The 16631-nt window shown below is 36.5% G+C and overlaps 3 protein-coding genes across 6 annotated transcripts; all 3 read right to left on the bottom strand.

Moving 5' to 3' along the window:
* Positions 1-579: 579 nt before the first annotated feature.
* Positions 580-4736, bottom strand: LOC106962607 (gastrula zinc finger protein XlCGF57.1-like). The gene is made up of 3 exons (XM_015057138.1): positions 4296-4736; positions 3992-4199; positions 580-3299 (listed from the first exon to the last, which is right to left on the bottom strand). The coding sequence occupies exons 2-3, from the start codon at positions 4107-4109 to the stop codon at positions 2038-2040; spliced, it is 1380 nt and encodes a 459-aa protein (XP_014912624.1). The 5' UTR covers positions 4110-4199; positions 4296-4736; the 3' UTR covers positions 580-2037.
* A 1585-nt stretch (positions 4737-6321) lies between these two features.
* On the bottom strand, positions 6322-11013 carry LOC106962595 (gastrula zinc finger protein XlCGF57.1-like). Of its 4 annotated transcripts, XR_001428007.1 has the most exons (5): positions 10605-11013; positions 10262-10507; positions 9210-9554; positions 7224-8612; positions 6322-7189 (listed from the first exon to the last, which is right to left on the bottom strand). XR_001428007.1 is itself a non-coding variant. In XM_015057101.1 (4 exons), exons 2-4 carry the CDS (start codon positions 10377-10379, stop codon positions 7279-7281), a joined length of 1797 nt encoding a protein of 598 aa, XP_014912587.1. In that variant the 5' UTR covers positions 10380-10524; positions 10605-11013; the 3' UTR covers positions 6322-7278. The 4 variants fall into 4 exon arrangements, 3 of the variants coding, with proteins under 3 accessions (XP_014912587.1, XP_014912586.1, XP_014912588.1); XM_015057101.1 differs by having other exon boundaries at positions 6322-8612; positions 10262-10524; XM_015057100.1 differs by having other exon boundaries at positions 6322-8612.
* Positions 11014-11592: 579 nt separating this feature from the next.
* Positions 11593-16631, bottom strand: LOC106962597 (gastrula zinc finger protein XlCGF57.1-like). The gene is made up of 3 exons (XM_015057103.1): positions 16200-16631; positions 15307-15478; positions 11593-14455 (listed from the first exon to the last, which is right to left on the bottom strand). Exons 2-3 carry the CDS (start codon positions 15419-15421, stop codon positions 12798-12800), a joined length of 1773 nt encoding a protein of 590 aa, XP_014912589.1. The 5' UTR covers positions 15422-15478; positions 16200-16631; the 3' UTR covers positions 11593-12797.

Here is a 16631-nt window from a genome sequence, read left to right as displayed (position 1 = left end):
CCAACTTATTAAATTTTCAAAGCTCTGGTCATCCCAAATGGAAATGAAGTGTGATCAGGACACAGTTTAAAACGCTGCAGGTATGTGGGGGCATTTCTCTCTTATAGCTGATATTTTTCTTACTAACCATGTGTTGCCACATAATGCCCAGTAAAACTGTTGGCTTTGTGCATGTGAATGTAAAGCTACATAAAAGAGATAAGCCAAAGTTGGCTCATGGACTGAAAAAAAAATACTGCTCTTCTATTTTACAGCTGTGCATTTTACATTTGATCATTTTCATCAAGCATATGTTTTATATTGTCAGAAAGTTTCATACTTAAAATCAACAGTATTTAATTCAACAAAATGTGACACTATGCATATTTACCATGTTTACACATAATCATACAATAGTGATTAAGAATCACTGTGAAGCAGAAATCAGTAGTCAGACTGCAAATTCTGGTAGAACTGAAAAAAAAAATTTTTCAAGTTTATTTGTAACACATTTCAACAACAAAGCAATTCAAACTGCTTTAGATAAAAACATAAATATCCCCTCCAAAAAAAATCTTTTTTATTTTGTTCAGCATGTTAACATCTTTGGCATCACTTTCTTCAGCCCAACTTCACCTAAGTGATCTATTATTTTAACCTAACCAACTTTGGCAAAATATTTCCCCAGAAAATAAAGAAATATCCAAAGCAAAAGTAAAAAAAACAACAATAAAAACCAGAAACATGCACAGTGAACTTTATAGAACCAGAATCTGAAAATGAAAACGGACTCAAATGTAAACATATGAAGCTTAGATTAAAATGTTGCCACCAACTTCTGGCTTTGTGAATTTGGTGCAACTGACATATGAAAATAAATGACATAGTCTTCCTAGATGGAGTTTACATGTACTCCCTGTAGATGCTTGGGTTTTTTCCAGGTACTCCGGCTTCATACCACAGCCAAAAACATGACTGTTGGGTCAATTGGTCTTTCTAAATTGTTCATAGGTGTGTGTGCATGGTTGTTTGTCCTGTGTGCGTCTCTGTTACCATGTAATGGACTGATGACCTGTAAAGGCTATACGTTGCTTCTTGCCCAATGATTGAGGTAAATAGGCATCAGTTCCCCAGAACCCTGCAAGGATAAGCAGGTTTAGAGAACAGATGGATAGATAATATTTCTCTAATTGACTTTGTTTTTGTCACGAGCTTTAAAAACATCACATGACCTGATCATAGACTTTGAAATGTTACACAAGACCATACATGAAAATTCATTAAATAAACATACATTTATATTTGGGTAATTCAAACTGATCATTTAGGAATTTTTTCTCCTAAATCCACTTTAACAGAAAGGCTGGAAATATACTTGTCATCAAATTTCTGAGGTTCATTTTTAGCCACATACTCCATGGCAAACACTCATCCTCACTGTACATCAGGGGTGCCCAAAGTCAGTCAATGAATGGCTCGTAACCTCGCTTTTGCAAAGCTAAAAGATGCAGATTAACAATTTGATTCTGGTGTGTTGCAGAAGGGAGACATCTAAAAGTTGCAGGATAGTAGCCATCAAAGACCAGAGTTGGGCAACCCTGCCAATAATGAAAAACATAAACATATGTTGCTAGCACAGTGAGATGTATGGGGGAGTAGAGTTCATATTTTTTAAGTTTGTCTGCTTGTTTTTTTATTTGTCAAGACAAATTCTTTTCTTTAAAGTTTTTGACATATACAGCATTTTTATAATAACTGAAAGTAAAAGTCACTTGATTGTGCTATAAAATGGCACAATGTGCCTGAGAAATACATAATAGAAATACCTGTAACTGGCCGGCCAACAGCTTACATTAGTTTGTTTACAAGCGCTTCATTAAATCCTATTATAACAAAACGAAAGACAAAAATCACACTCTGTGGAAGCTTGTGGTTCATAAACCCCATTAAGTCTACCAAAAATTTAGCTTAATCAAAATCTCAGTCCACAATATACAAAACACTGAAAGGTGCATAGTGGTCAGATAAGCTTGTTAACTGTATTTCCTCTGTAACAGGTTAACTATCTCCAAATTGTGGAGTGTGAACATCCATGTGGTTTTTCAAATAAGCCTGTCGTGAAAATCCTTGACTGCAAACACCACAAATAAACGGTTTATCCCCTGTGTGAACACGCATGTGACTCTCTAGATGATTTTGTTGTGAGAATCCTTTGCAACAAAAACTACAAATGAATGGTTTCTCCCCAGTGTGAACGCGCATGTGTCTCTTCAAATTCTCTTGCAGTGAAAATCCCTTATTGCAAACACTACAAACAAACGGTTTCTCTCCTGTGTGAACGCGCATGTGACTTTTTAGATGACTCTGCAGGGAAAATGCTTTGCTACAAAAACTGCAAATAAAGGGTTTCTCACCTGTGTGAACAAGCATGTGAGTCTTTAGACTATGTTGTAATGCAAATCCTGTACTACAAACACTGCAAATAAACGGTTTCTCTCCTGTGTGAACACACATGTGACTCTTGAGATGATTTTGTCGTGAAAATCCTTTACTACAAATACTACAAACAAATGGTTTCTCTGCAGAGTGGATCCACATGTGCTTTTTAAGGGTTTCTTTTCTTTTAAACCCTGAACCACAAACATCACAGGAAAAAGACTTTTCCCCTGAATGGACCTCCAAGTGACTTTTAAGAATCGCCTTTCTATGAAACCTTCTACCACAGTCAGCGCAGGCAAATGGTCTCTCACCAGTGTGGACTCTCATGTGTGTCTGAAGAGAACTCTTCTTTTTAAACACTTTACCACAAAGGTCACAGCTATGTTCTCTCTTCCCATTGTGTGTCAACATGTGTATTTCAATAGAAGTTTGACATTTGAACCCTTTTCTACAAATACTGCAACCAAATGGCTTCTTTTCAGTATGTGTTTCTATCTTGGATGTGAGTTTGGAAAGCAGATTAGATGTTTCACCTATGTTGTAAACTACTGTGTGACTTTCTTGAGAAGCAGCTAAAAGTTCTAAGTTGTTATCTGGTTCTGGTCCTCCACTGAGCTCTCCATCAGGTTCTGTTTTTATCTGTCCAGCTGAGCTGCTCGTTGGAGCTTCTGTCTGCCCATTATCTTCAGTTTTAATTTGCTGAAGCTCTAATAACTTAGGTTTCTGTTCTTCTTCATCCTTCACAGCAAACTGTTCTTCCTCCTGACTGATCCACTGTTCCACCTCTTCCTTCTTTATGTGGGGGGTCGTTGAGCCTTGCTGGTCCAAACAGGAGCTCCAGTCATGCGGAACCTCTTCTTTGATCACCAATATCTGATAAACTGGGAAGAGTGAACAACAAAAGTACATTCATGACTGTTTGCAAACAGTTTTAATGATTATACATACATAAAGGCATGCTTTTTGGAAAACTAAGAAACAAAACAAAACCAATACTGATAAATGCAAATTTATATCTTCTTCTTTCTTATTTTTGGTTATTATGTTTTACCATTTACCTCACACCTTTCTGCTGGTAAACATAAATTTTCCTGCTGGGGGAGGTTACGGGTTATGTTTATTATATAAGGTTATCGTATTTGGATAGAAATGTTTTAAGACGAGACATTTGGAATGGCCTGGGGAAATAATCAAGTGCTTTTAAAGTACTGAGGAGCTCAGAGATGTAAAGTAACATAAATTCTCATAACTCAAACCACATTGTCATGCTTTACTTGACTTGAATATGATGGAGTTAAACTGAGTCTTTAGTAGCACCTTAACATTTTCCAAATTCTGAGCAAACCTGATAAGAGGAGGTAAAAAAAGACTGGGACATTATGGAACCACAGTCTTTGCAAAAGCAGAATCACATCTACTTCTAAGTCCGGATTTTGAGACATCTGAAAGCATCAGGTTACTTGATCTCAGTGTTCCAGATGAAGAATTGAGTTGCAAGAAATCCTGAAGATGGAGCCAGAGTTTTAAGAGTTAGCTTGTTCCGATCCAGATAAAACAAATGTGTGCCACTTACTAAGATCTTTGCTGTCTTGTGTTTCCTCCTCCGGTTCCGTTGTGGATGCTGCAGGTATGGGGGGCTCCAAGCTGATCCCTCCAGGTTCATCTGCTTCGACCTTCATCGTCTCAGACATCCTGGCTCCCCCTCGGATTCCCCCTTTCACAATCCTTTTTTAAATTTTTTTATAACTTTCACATGTTCTAGTACATCCAGGTTTCTGAAACTTGAGTGAGATACAAATAAACACCTGATTTGATGAAGCAGAGAATTTAAACTGTACCAGAGCTGAAGCGATGCTGCAGAGCAGAGAGGCTGATACCTTGGTCAACACTTCTGGGTCCACTTTGTCCCCTGTCTCTCGGTCCTTAGCTGGACAACATGGTCAGAGGAGGTGTCCACAGACGATGTGGTCTTCCCCACATAGTCTCACAAACCCATGCGGATTCGTCTTGTAGCTCTAAATCATGATCTTTTAAAAGCTTTAACCTCGGAAACATTAAGTCGTTGCTGTTAGCTGCGTTAGCTCAATGGATGCTAATAGTCCAGTCTCTTTGTAAATGATTGATAATTACATTATGAACTGCAAACGAATAATAGGTAAACCCAATACTTTGCCGAAAACGTTCCAGAACCGAGTCTTAGATATCAATTACATACTTATCCCGTCGAGCTAACGTTGCTACGTGAGCTTACTTCCTGCTCACTGACCAATGAATGGTGAGAAAAATTCTGACGCAAAAAAAGAAAAAAAACAAAACATTTCCAGCTTTTAGGTTTCATATTAAAACAGTATGTGGAAAAATCAATCATGAATTGGATTATAGAAAATGCCTATGTATCCTCTTTTTCGCCTTCAAAAGGTGTTTTTTAAACTCTATGTAAAATAGCTTGATGTGTAAATTACTATTAGAAAACGCAAACTATTATTAAGTCATGCATGAGACCATTGATCTATAAATATGTGGTACGAAATAATGGACAAATAGAGTTAGATAATGTAATGAGTCATTTGTCTACCAAAAATATGTTTTTCAACATTTTTGTCATGTATTCACAGATGTTTTATTTTGTTTTTACTGATGCAAATTTAAAATCCAACAGAGTCCCCTGGGGGATTTGCATTCCCCTGCAATACCCTTGTGAAAAATAAATATACTAATTATATAAAATTGTACCATACTTGAAGCCAGACTAATCATCAGTATACTTCAAGTTTGTTAAGGATTATTTAACTTGGAGCTTTTTTATTTTGGAACAACTAATTTTGTGCTTAATGTATTTTAATTGTAATTAAATAGTAGAAAATCACAATTTGAAGTGTACTAATAATTGTACTATCATGTGCTTTTTTGGAACAACTAAAGGTGTACTTTGTACACTTTAAGTATAAGCCTTTTAATGTAATATAAACAAGTTTTATTAGTATATCTTAAGTGTACCATTTTGTGATCAAATTACATTTGAAATGTCTTCTAAATATATACTCATTATATATTTTATGTATTAGCACAGTATGCTCCTATTAAACTTTTGGTTTATTTTAATTGCTAGCACACTGTTTAGTTACTTATCAATGTATTTTATTATTATGCTTTGCCACTTTGTACACAATACAGTAGTGCAAACATATTAAGCTACCAGTACGCAGAAGGATCAATTGCAACACACTTTCCGATTGAAAAAAAAGATATACTTTATTATATTATATTAGTATATTTTAAAAAATGTATTCTTTTAGAGAGTGTATTAAAATAAACTTTTAAAACTTTTTAAAAAGTGTATTATAAGCATGTTTTTTTAAAAAAGTTTACATTTTTAATATAATCTTAAGTATATCCACTTGATAACATACTAAAAATGTATTTCAGAAAAATACAGCATATTTAAAATATACTTAAATATACACTGCTCAAAAAAATAAAGGGAACACTCTAACACATCCTAGATCTGAATGAATGAAATATTCTCATTGAATACTTTGTTCTGTACAAAGTTGAATATGCTGACAACAAAATCACACAAAAATCATCAATGGAAATCAAATTTGTTAACCAATGGAGGCCTGGATTTGGAGCCACACACAAAATTAAAGTGAAATGTTCCCTTTATTTTTTTGAGCAGTATATTATTTTTTTCACCAAGGTAATGATGTATCTACTAGTCAGTTCATGCGGCACCTTGAACACTGAAAATTTTCCTGCAACAATATAACGTTTTTATAAGGTCTTTACATTTATGCTGTGATCAGTGTTTTAAAAAATAACAAAACATTTAATCTCAAGTAATTTACAAGACTAACAGGTCCATTATTTTTGCAATTATAGAATAAACGTCAGTCTGAACACATCTTTTAAACATATTTTATTAAAAAGGCTTTAGACAAACTTTAACAACAGTTCTCAGTTATTTTAATAAGCATATTTTCTCTCTCCATAACATGAAACTGAGAGAGAGAGAACGAGACTATTTTTTTGTAAAGAGATGCATCATTTGTACAATTTCAATGATTTAACCTGCAGCAACCTCAATTAAAAATACAAACTCAAAGATTTACTAATATAAATCAGCCAGATAATCACATATGCAATGCTTACATATTCCATGTATGATTATCTTAATCTCCGGTGGCAACCATTCATTCATCCCAAGCTTTTGTTTCAGAGTACCGGTCCCCCATAATTCCTCTTCTCAGCTCCTTCAGACTAGCCAGAAGCAATTAGCAAACAGCTGGTGGAACTACACATCTGCTGAGCTCATTATAGGAGCTACTTCTCAGTGCAATGCTGGTAAAAATGTTGATAAACGGTTAATAGAGGAGAGATGTGATGATTTCTTGAAGGTGAGGTGTTTTAAACAACAGAACTTTCTTAAAGAGGCCTAATTTCAAAGTGTTAAATTACCAAGCCAAATTTCTTTTAGGTCATATTTGTTATGTACAGTACTTGTATAACTCAAGGAACATAGCTGATTGCGCTATAAAATGATTCTCTGTGGCTGGAAAACATATAATTCTGCCTTTTTAAATATCAAGTTTTCATTGTAATACAAAAGCTGAGAATAGACCAGTTATTGTTGATCTGATCTAGGTTTTTCTAATCATTATATTGATCATCAAATTAAAACTTTTAGCCATCTAAATTTTTGACAGGATTTTTAAAGATTTTTAATTTAAATGTATTTTCTCAGTTTAATAACCTGCATTGGCATTAGCATGTCTCTTTAAGGACATGCTAACGCCTTATAGCATGTCTCTTTAAGGACATGCTAATGCAGTCTAATAAACCTCACGTCAGGATTTTGATTCACTCCTTGCGACCCTCGTGAACACTCATGTGCGTCTTCAGATTCCCATGTTGTGAAAACGCTTTACTGCAAACATTACAAACAAACGGTTTTTCGCATGTGTGAACACGCATGTGCCTCTTTAGACGATCTTGTTGCGAAAATCCTTTACTGCAAACAGAACAAACAAATGGTTTCTCTCCTGAATGGACTCGCATGTGGTTGTCAAGGTGACACTTCTGAATAAATCTGGTTTTACAGATATCACACCCAAAAGGCCTCTCCTCTGTGTGGACCTTCACATGTCGCTCCAACTGGACTTCCTTCACAAAATGTTTACCACACTCAGTGCAGCTAAATGGTGCAGTGTGAACATCCATATGTTTCTTTAAATACCCTTGTCGTGAAAATCCTTTACAGCAAACACTGCAAACAAACGGTCTGTCTCCAGTGTGAACACGCATGTGGCTCTTTAAATTCTCTTGTCGTGAAAATCCTTTACAACAAACGCTACAAATAAACGGTTTCTCACCCGTGTGTATAAGCATGTGCCTTTTTAGTACAGTTTCTAGGGAAAATCCTTTACTGCAAACACTACAAATAAATGGTTTCTCTCCTGTGTGAATACATAAGTGATTCAATAGAGTATTTTGTTGGGAAAAACCTTTACCGCAAAAACTACAAGTAAACGGTTTATGTGCAGCGTGAACATGCATGTGCTTTTCCAGAAAATTTTCTTGTGAAAATCCTCTGTCGCAAACACTACAAACAAATGTTTTTTCTGAAGTGTGGCTCTGCATGTGCTGTTTGATACTACTCTTTCGATCAAATTTTCTACCACAAACGTCACAGGAAAAGGGGTTTTCTTCTGAATGGGTCTTCTCGTGAGTCTTGAGAAAGTTCTTTGCATGAAACCCTTTACCACAATAACTACAAACAAATGGTTTCTCTCCAGTGTGGAGTTGTCTATGTGTATGAAGATGGTACTTTCCAGTTCCTTTACCTTTACTGTGAACAGTCATTTTACTTTCTTGAGAAGAGTCTTCTGAATATGCAATCCTGTCTGGTTCTGGTCCTGCACATTCTTCTCCATCACGTTCTGTTTTCATCTGTGCAACTGGACAAGTGGTTAAAGCCTCCATCTCCATCTTGTCTTCAATTTTGATTTGCTGACACTCTGATAACTGAGGTTTCTCTTCATCTTCAATCTTCACAGCAAGCTGTTCTTCTTCCTCACTGATCGACAGTTCCTCATCTTCCTCTTTTATGTGGGGATCTGGGTCCTGCTGGTCCAAACTAGGATTCCAGTCATGAGGGACCTCTTTAATCACCAACATCTGATAGAGTGGGAGCACTGAAATACAATAATCAAAAAAAGTCAATTATCAAATGCATGTTACATTGATAAGAATCAAGCAAAAACAAAACAACAAAAAAAATGCAAATTTTCATTGAAAGCACCTTGTGCCAAATGTAAATAGATACTTACCACAGAATGAAATAAAATGTAAATGTAACAAGAATATTAGAGACAAGAGTATTTAATGTATCGATTGCAAATACCAGCTAACACTCAGTCAAGTAGCACTTTGTATTTCAGATTCCCAAGCAGCATCTTCTTTTTAAAAATGTTTCAATATGCATAAAAGAAATCTGTAAATGAGCACATTTCCTAAAAGTATTTGGAGTTATGTTCCACATAAAAATGCACTAATAAGTGAATCTGCCAATTCTGAGCTATGAATAGGCAGGGTCCACTGTAGTAGCAATTAAAGTGGCATGAGGTCATACTTATGTCTTCTGAGCATAAAATTATTGTCTGCAATGTTTCTAGTACTGAATAAAAATATGCACATGTCAGGAGGTCTTGTCCTTAAATTTGTAGCATGAGAGCACGTTGTGGGTCATGTTTTTGTGAACACAGCTTGGGAAAACTTTTTGGACCCTGTACCTCTTCTGTGAATTGCCATCTTGTTCTTTCGAGAAGAACATGCTGGGTCCAGGTTCATGTCTGGTTCTGGTCTTCCACAGTCCTCTCTATCAGGTTCTTTTTCCATCTGTCCAACTGAACAGGAGGGCGAAGTCTCTGTTGCTCTGTTGTCTTCAGTTTTGATTTGCTGACGCTCTGATAACTGAAGTTTCCCTTCATCTTCCATCTTCACAGTAAGCTGCTCTTCCTCCTGACTGATCCACTGCTCCTCTTCTTCCTCCTTTATGTGGAGGGGCTCTGGGTCCTCCGAGTCCAAACTGGAGGTCCAGGCATGGGAAACCTCTTTAATCACCAACATCTGACGAACTGGCAGAGGTGAACAAGCCATGGACATTAATCAAAAAATTCACAGAAGCATGTTTTACATTAATAGAGTACGTCAAACCGATTGATCAGTAGGACAAAAACTGAAGGTTTGATGTAGGTATTCCAAGCTAAAGGTGCCTAAATGTGTCTAAATATAGTGCAAAGACCCTTAGCAGGTTGTCAGTTGATGAGAAAAAAAAAAAGGAAATCCAAATATTTTCCCATATTTAACCAGTTTTGGAAAATTGTTAAAATTTATTCTTAAAACATTACCAATGTTTTAAGAATACATAGTAAATCTGCACATCAGATTACTTTAGTTTGTGTTTAACATGGTAGAGTGAAGTAAATCAGTGCCTTGTCCAAAATATGGCACACACATGTGCATCTGTATCAAAATTGTCTGAAGGTTAAAATTCATCATGTTGGGGAGTCGATTTTAACCATTAGGCAAGCATTTGGGACCATTATCTTATAGCCTATCACATAGTTTCAGCAGAGAGAAACTGAAGTGTTTTTTTGTGTGTGTGCAAAATTGGACATAAATAAAGTCGAAGGGGTAAAAACACACGGAATACAGGTTAGTGAGAACCTCTTCGGTTAAAAACTGAATATAAAGCCTTATGAAGTAGACCCAATATTGATCATTTAAGATCATTTTAGATGAAACAAGAACTCTGTAGTGACTGTTTCTGTGTGTCACTTACTGAGATCTTTGTTGTCTTGTGTTTCCTCCAGATCTGATGTCGGTCCTGCAGGTACAGGGGGCTCCAAGCTGAACCCTCCTGGCTCATCTGCTTCAACCTTCATCATCTCAGTCATCATCGCTCCACCTGGGATTCACTTTTTCACAATCCTTGTCTTCAACCTTCACAAGTTCTAATGGATCAATGAATCAGTCGTGTATGAATCAGTCGTGGATCTTTTGTTTTTCTGCTGCCTGAAACTGGAATCTGACACAAATCAGCATCTAATCAAAAAATGTATATTATCAGAAAATGTAAACCATGAGAGCGCTGAAGCGATGCTGCAGAGCAGAGAGCCTGATACCTTGTTCAGTAGTTCTGGGTCCACTCTGAAACTGTCTCCAGTCTCTGTGTCCTCACATGGACAACAAGGTTATATTAGAGGTGTCCAAACGATGATCAGGTCTTTCCTGGCTGCTGCTTTAGCTCCATGGTCACCAGCGCTCCCTTCTCTAATTACATATAATGAGCTGCAAATGTCGGCTAGAAATAATCACAGAGGTTCACAGCAAACACGTAAAAGCGATCTCCTCAACCAAGGTGGCCGAGCAGAGTCTGAGAGATTATGTAAGGACATTTTATCACACACATTTAACACAAACAAGCGTCTTTCGTCGGCATATAGCCAGTCAAGCTAACATTGTCATTGTAATTAATCCTCATTCCAACAAATAATAAACGCAAACCGAGCTGGTCCGGGTTATACGTTGACGACGTCGCCGCCATATTGTGAGTGGCTCCGAGGGGCAACATGAGCCATCATAAGATAGATTTACATTTGTGGTGGAAATATATTAAAAAATAATGTACTGAATTATATGCTATAAAGTTTATCACATAGTAGGTATCATTTAGTGTTAAGATTCTTATGGAATCCTTTTTTGTTTTACTTATTAAACAAACATTAAAATATTGTATTTGTATAACGATAAAGAGCTGAATGTAATGTCCAGTAGATCTGAGTAACTGGTGCCAGGAATTGCTTCCACACTTCACACACTCCTGCTCAGACTTCAGTTACATGGTTGATACCAGGTGCTCTGAAACTGAAATCAAGTATCTCCCTTGTTTCATCACCAGCTCAGAAAAAAAAAACATCCTCTCACACACTTTATAAGACAGCTGTTGCTTTTTACATTAATAATTTTAATGGAAATACTACAGGTTTTTAATGCACATATTTTTGCACCAGAAAACATAAAGCAAATACTCTTCAATAAAAAGGTGAGCCAGCATTTGTTCGACAACCAAAAACAAAAAATAATGTTCAACAGTGATAGCAAAGGCAGAAGTAAAAACAGAAAAAAAGAAGAAATATTATTTTACAGAGATACATAATTCATAGCACTTCAATGGTTTTTCTGCAGCACAATAACTAGTGGCCTCGATTAAAAACATATATCAGGGAAGAACAAAATCAAACATCAGAGGCTGATTTGATGGTGAGATAACCAGACATGAAGAAGTTTCAAATATTTGTAGAGCTGAACATCTGAATGTTCATCAACCAGAACTAATCAAGTTTCTTACAACTGTTCACATTTTACATTTAGCAAAAGAATTCACTTGCACACTTTTCAACTTTACACTTACATCTACTGCTTCCACTACAGTGGTTTGCTCCCAGTATACTTTGAAATTTTACAGAGCAGACTCTGGGCAACACAAGGCTATATAATATCGGTATAAATTCTCCCTTGATATAAAAATGTTATTTAGCAATATCACAGTTTGCTTTTGCCAGCACCATTGCTACCACTGATATCTAGAGGCTCTCTAACCAACAGAAACAGGAGGAAGGGCAGCTTTTACTTTAACAGATGTATACTTGGATATACTGTATACTTTTACTTGAGAAGAAATTTGATGAATTAGTCTTCCTCTTATTCGAGTACAAGTTTTGGGTTCTCTACCCACCTCTGCTCACTTCATACAAAAGTTTTTCTTGAGTTTATCACAAGCAAAAGTCAATTCAGTCATGTAGTTATTCGTTTGTATCAGTCTATTTACAACCATAAAAACTATAGAGTAATGCCAGGAAGTCTGCTGGTTTATTTACATGCTTATAGACATTCAGTTTTGATAATAATAATCACCCAAGATCATAATCGCGTATGCTGCTCATCTGGTGCATACTGTACCAGTGCCAGCATACCAGCAGGACAGTAGACCTATGTATCACCTTTAGATCAATTGCATTTTTTATATATAGACAGTAAAAATCACTGACTTAAAACATGAAGCTTTTTGCTTGTTGATATTGACCCACTTGTAGATGTCCATATTATGTCCGCCGTCTGCTTGTCAGAATGTCTTTTCTTGAACTACCAAGATTTCATTTTAATACCATATTGTCCACTCCATGACAAAGGCAGACATCCTGAATAGACCATCTGCTCTCGGTTTATCTAATCATTATTTTTTTGATCATGTTAGAGCTTTAAGCCCTCTCAATATTTTTTATTTTGATATTTCTCCTAGATTCTACATTCCCTCACTATGTGCAACCCTCATGAACACCCATGTGTCTCTTCAGATTCCCTTGCTGTGAAAACGCTTTACTGCAGACATTACAAACAAACGGTTTTTCGCACGTGTGAACACGCATGTGTCTCTTTAGACGATCTTGTTGTGAAAATGCTTTACTACAAACATCACAAACAAATGGTTTCTCTCCTGAATGGACTCTCATGTGGTTGTCAAGATGACACTTCTGAATAAATCTGCTTTTACAGACATCACATCCGTACGGTCTCTCCTCTGTGTGAACTTTTACATGTCGCTCCAACTGGATATCCTTCAAAAAATGTTTACCGCAATCACTGCAGCTAAATGGCGCAGTGTGAACATCCATGTGTTTTTTCAGATGATGATGTTGCGAAAAGCCTTTATTGCAAACACTGCAAATAAACGGTCTCTCTCCCGTATGAACACACATGTGCCTCTTTAAAGTGTCCTGTTGTGAAAATCCTTTGCTACAAATACTACAAATGAATAGTTTCTCTGCAGTGTGAACATGCATGTGTCTCTTTAGATTCTCTTGTAGAGAAAATCCTTTACTGCAAACACTACAAATAAATGGTTTCTCTCCTGTGTGAACACGCATGTGTCTCTTCAGCACTCCATGTTGATAAAATCCTTTACTGCAAATACTGCAGATAAATGGTTTCTCCCCAGTGTGAACATGCATGTGACTCTTTAAATTTTGCTGCAGTGAAAATCCTTTACTACAAAAACTACAAACAAACTTTTTCTCTCCCGTGTGAACACGGATGTGTCTCTTTAAGTTCTCTTGTAATGCAAATCCTTTACTGCAAAAGCTGCAGGTGAACGGTTTCTCTCCCGTGTGAACACGCATGTGACTTTTAAGATGAATCTGTTGTGAAAAGCCTTTACTACAAACACTACAAAGAAATGGTTTCTCTGCAGTGTGAATCCTTGTGTGGTTTTTAAGTGTTTCCTTTCTTTTAAATTTTGTACCACAGACATCACAAGAAAAAGGTTTTTCTTCTGAATGAACCTTCAGATGCTGCTGAAACAATTTCTTTGCATGAAACTTTCTACCACAGTCCTCACACGCAAATGCTTTGTCTCCAGTGTGGACTCTCTTGTGCGTCTGAGGAGAACGCTTTTCTTTTGACGCTTTGGTAGAAATGTCACATTTATGTTCTCTCTTTCCACTGTGAATCATCATGTGTAATTTAACATGAGTATTATGTCTGAGTCTTTTGCCACAGATACTGCAACCAAACGGCTTCTCTCCCGCATTAACTTCAATATGACCTGTACGTCTGGAACGTGGTTTGGATGTTTTACTTTTTTTGTGAACTGCCATCTTACTTTCCTGAGAAGAACATACTGGACCAGGTTTTCTGTCTGGTTCTGGTTCTCCACATTTCCCTCCATCAGGGTCTGCTTTAATCTTTACAGCTGAACTGCTGGCTTGAGCGTCTGTCACTCTGCTGTCTTCAGTTTTGATTTGTTGAAGCTCTGAAAACTGAGGTTTCTCTTCATCCTCCATCTTCACAATGACCTGCTCGTCCTCCTGTTTGGTCCACAGTTCCTCCAATTCCTCCTGTTTGTGCGACGACTCCGGATCGAAACTTGAACTCCATTCATGGGGAACCTCTTCTTTAATCACCAATATCTGTTGGACTGAGAGCAGTATTTGTTTAATCAATGATTTTTTGCAATTTCAAGAACAGATTACTTTTAAAAACATTATCATTCTCTTACATTTAAAGAAACAACTACTCAATATTGTTTGGAAATTGCATTTTTTAATTATTAGTTTAAGAAAAGAAATTTAAATAATAATTAAATCTATTTAATTTGATTTCTAATTTAAAATAATCTTCCAACCAGGAGTTCTTTCTCCAAGAGTGTTCAGCTCGAGGCCAGCATCCTACAATTCTTGAATGTGCTTCAAAATATCTGAATAAAATTGCTGCACTGTCTCCTCATCATGCTATCAAGTTCTACAAAAACCCAATTAATGACCTTTCTGATTCTGTGTGGCTACTGAATAGGACAATGAAGGAACTAACTGAATCAAACTCCACTCTGATTAACTTATGGGTTTCCGGGCACTATGTGTGTGTGTGTATATATATATATATATTTTTTTTTTTTTTTTACTTTTCAGTAGTTTTTATAAAAGGAGCAGGTTGTTGCACAGCAGAGGGATCTTAAACTTTAAAGAGAAGAGAGAAGGGGAGTGTGCTGAAGTGTTCTTAATTTTATTTCATGGTTCCAATAAAAAAAAAAACATCAACGTCAATACACATTGCTGTAATTGTGTGCAAGAATTTCCCGCATTATAAAAGCTAGACTTGCAGGAATCGCAATACCTGCAATCCCACAGTGAGTTTTAGGCCATAGTATTCTGGCCCTGCTTGGATTTTCAGATATATTTCTCTCTCTGAATCGTTCCATGCCCAGCAGCTCTTTTATAACTTCTAAACAGAGTTAATTTGCTCTAACCCAGTAACAAATGTGTCACTTACTGAGATCTTTGCTGTCTTGTATTTCCTCCAGTTCCAATGTGGATGCTGCAGGTATGTGGGGATCCAAGCTGAACCCTCCAGGCTCATCTGCTTCAACCTTCATCATCTCAGACATCCTCGCTCCACCTGGGATTATCCTTTTCACAATCCTCGTTTGCAACCTTCATATGTTCTAGTAGATCAATAGGATGAATTAGAACTTGTTTAAACCTGGATTCCAGAAAGGTTGGGAGCTTTTGTCAAAATGTTTCTTCAGAATGGAAGTAATATTAACATGTTGGAGCAGCCTGGCGCTCTGACCACCACTAGCAGGCAAGACAAGAGTCGTGCCCAAGGACACAACAAGGGAGAAGGGTTCGAACTGGCAGGACGAACTACTACCACCGTTTCTACCAAAGGTCTAATCAATTTGACATGCCCTTTTTTATAAAGATTATCTTAAAAATGACAAAAAAACAAACAAAACAAAAAAAAAAACCCAGATATTTTATTTCTGTCCAAACTGGAACTTCTTTTCCATGGTTTTATTACTTTTCAGAGATGCCTGACATGAATAAAGGGACCATTACAAATCAGTTAACATTCATACTGACAACTATGAAAGGCAAACACTACTACTGCTTTATTACCATTAAATGTTTTTGACATTTTTATATTGCTATGATTTTTTTTTTACTATAGTTCATTGCAATATCTCATAAATATTTCTAAGATTTTTTTCTTTATGATTCTAGGTCAAATATTTCAAAGTGTGGGAAATAGACGGCCCCATAATTTGAACCTTTCAACATCACATGCATGATCTTGGTATTATTAAAGAGTTACTTTAATGCTCTTTCAGATAAAATGGTTTGTTTCAACAAAAATCTCTTTTGAAAATGATGTCATCATACCTACTATAACTGTCTCCTGACTGTTGGTCCTCAGCTGAACAGGACTTACAGGTGGTGTCGGCAGACGATGTGGTCTTCACCGCACAGTCTCTCAAACTCGGAGTGTGGACTCGTCTTATGCTACTTAACCATGAACATTTAACAGCTTTAACCTCGGAAACATTGACCAAATAACTGCTGTTAGCTCATTTAGCTCCACAAAGGCTAATTCCATTCTGTGCTACAAGCTCCGACAACAAATAATGTTGTGCAACAGTGCTTCAAAACAAAAAAGCAAACACGAAATCCACCCGAAAATATAAAATACAGAGTTTGAAAGATTATTAATTATAAAAGTAACATATTTCTCACAAAAAGCAGTTTTCGTCAGGCCAGTTAAGCTAACATTGACACATCCCTGGTTACTTCCTATTTGCTCAGACAAAGAAGCGT

Source organism: Poecilia latipinna, unplaced genomic scaffold, assembly GCF_001443285.1.
Source record: "Poecilia latipinna isolate Pla-1442-1.1 unplaced genomic scaffold, P_latipinna-1.0 Scaffold1437, whole genome shotgun sequence".
NCBI classification, from domain to species: Eukaryota; Metazoa; Chordata; class Actinopteri; order Cyprinodontiformes; family Poeciliidae; genus Poecilia; species Poecilia latipinna.
This window is presented reverse-complemented; position numbering and strand designations above follow the sequence as displayed.